The sequence below is a fragment of the Loa loa genome (genome assembly GCF_000183805.2).
Source record: "Loa loa unplaced genomic scaffold supercont3.452, whole genome shotgun sequence".
NCBI classification, from domain to species: Eukaryota; Metazoa; Nematoda; class Chromadorea; order Rhabditida; family Onchocercidae; genus Loa; species Loa loa.
In genome coordinates, this window is record NW_018108632.1 from 3,092 (window position 1) to 4,945 (window position 1,854).

At 25.2% G+C, this 1,854-nt stretch overlaps 1 protein-coding gene across 1 annotated transcript in view; it reads right to left on the reverse strand.

Moving 5' to 3' along the window:
* Positions 1-451: 451 nt before the first annotated feature.
* Positions 452-1,854, reverse strand: part of LOAG_18700 (hypothetical protein) — a gene marked incomplete at both ends in the record, with an annotated part of 3,113 nt that continues 1,710 nt past the window's right edge. Inside the window, 3 exons of the mRNA XM_020451363.1 lie at positions 452-498; positions 568-748; positions 1,390-1,518. Of these exons, the coding sequence (XP_020304859.1) occupies positions 452-498; positions 568-748; positions 1,390-1,518 (357 nt within the window). The remainder of the gene's footprint in view (positions 499-567; positions 749-1,389; positions 1,519-1,854) is intronic.

The window sequence follows — 1,854 nt, forward strand, 5'->3', positions numbered from 1 at the left end:
AACATAATTACAAAACGATAATAATATTTGATACGAAATATTGATTGATTGATTTTGAAGAAAAATGATAGGGATAAATTTTTTAAAGCAGCATGCAATAAAAAAAAAAACAAATGGAGAATTCTTTCTTTTTTTTTCTTACTTTCTTTTTCTTTTTCTATTACTTGTTTGAAAAATTACTTTTGAAAAACAAACAAACAAACAAACAAACAAACAAACAAGCAAAACAAATGAAATAAGCGCCCAAAGGAGAATTGTCGCAATTTGCAGGTAATTAATTTGACAATTAATTAGGAACGGACATATATAATGACAAAACATAGTGTATATATGATAAATGGATGATTTAAAAAAGAAAAAAAAACAAAAATTAATGAAATTTTTTTTTTAGTACTATGAGAAAAAACAAAGAGGTAAGAGTGTGTTTATTTTCGTCGGGAAGTTTAGCATTTTAATGAAATTTAAATAAAACATGAAAAGTTGAAGAAAGAAACTTTGCTGAAAAAAAAATTGAAATTTTGAAAGAAAAAGTTTTTACAAAAATTAAATAAATGAAAGATAAGAAACTAACATCCAAGGGGTTAATTAATGTTGGATAAGGTTGTTGTTGTTGTTGTTGTTGTTGTTGTTGCTGTTGCTGTTGTTGTTGTAGCAATGAAGCTGCTGCAGCTGCAGCTGAGTTAGCTAATAAGGTTGGATTAAAGGTTGGTTTGGGACGATAAGGTAATGTATTACCTTTTGCTGGTGCCTGCAACAAAAAAAAAAAAAAGGACAAGCCATGATTTCTACAAACATTCTTACATTGACTGAATGGAAAAGTTCCACTTTTAGATATGTTACAAAAAAAAAAACTTAACCTTTAACCCTGTATTAATTAAATCATTTTGTTTTTAATTAGTCATTTCTTAGGATAACTTCTAGTAGCATTTACTCTTCTTTTTTTTTTTGTTTTTTTGCATATTCAGAAAAATTGAAACAATAGGAAAGGCTGATGAAAATGATAGCAAAAAGAAAAAAAAATTTATTAATTGAATTCATTTAATAAAATTGAAAATGTTTTATTTTATGAGAAATTTGATATGATATTGTTGTTGCATGAATGCATGCATATTGCTATTGCATGAATGCATGTATACATATATTGTTATTGCATGAATGCATGTATATTGTTGTTGCATGAATGCATGCATATTGCTATTGCATGAATGCATGTATGTATATGTCAAATTGCGTATTTCGAAATATTTTCTAAAAATAAATTTAAAAATAATTTTTTTAAAGCTTTGGAACAATTTGATATATATGTTTATGAGTTGTTTTTTTTAGAAAGTTTGAAAAATTTTTTATCGAATTCAGATTTCAGAAAAGAAATTAATTTAAATTTCTAACTTCTAATAAAATTTGACATATATTTCGCATGCAATCTACGATAGAATCAGCACTTCCAGAAATTGTCACAGCACGTTCGGTTGAACTTGGAAGCATTTCGCTTGCTACTTGTATTGATGCACCTGTCGCCTGAAAAAAAAAAAAAAAAAGAAGAAAAAGAAGATAAGGTTGTAATTATTTAAATGCAATTAAATTTGGAAAAGTGAAAAAATTTCAATTTGATCATTTGAATTGCAAATCTTTAGTAATAATAATATAAATGTCATATTTCGACTGATTCAATTTTTAAATTCGAATTTTTATCGTCGACACGAGGTAATTATTAGGATGATGTTGTTGACATTGTTCACTTTTGTTTGAGAAAATTTTAATTTTTAATATTTAGTCGAATATTTTAATTAAATATAATAGTTTAGTATTGGAAATGTTATTAGAATAAATTTAAATTTCTCTATTAAACTTATT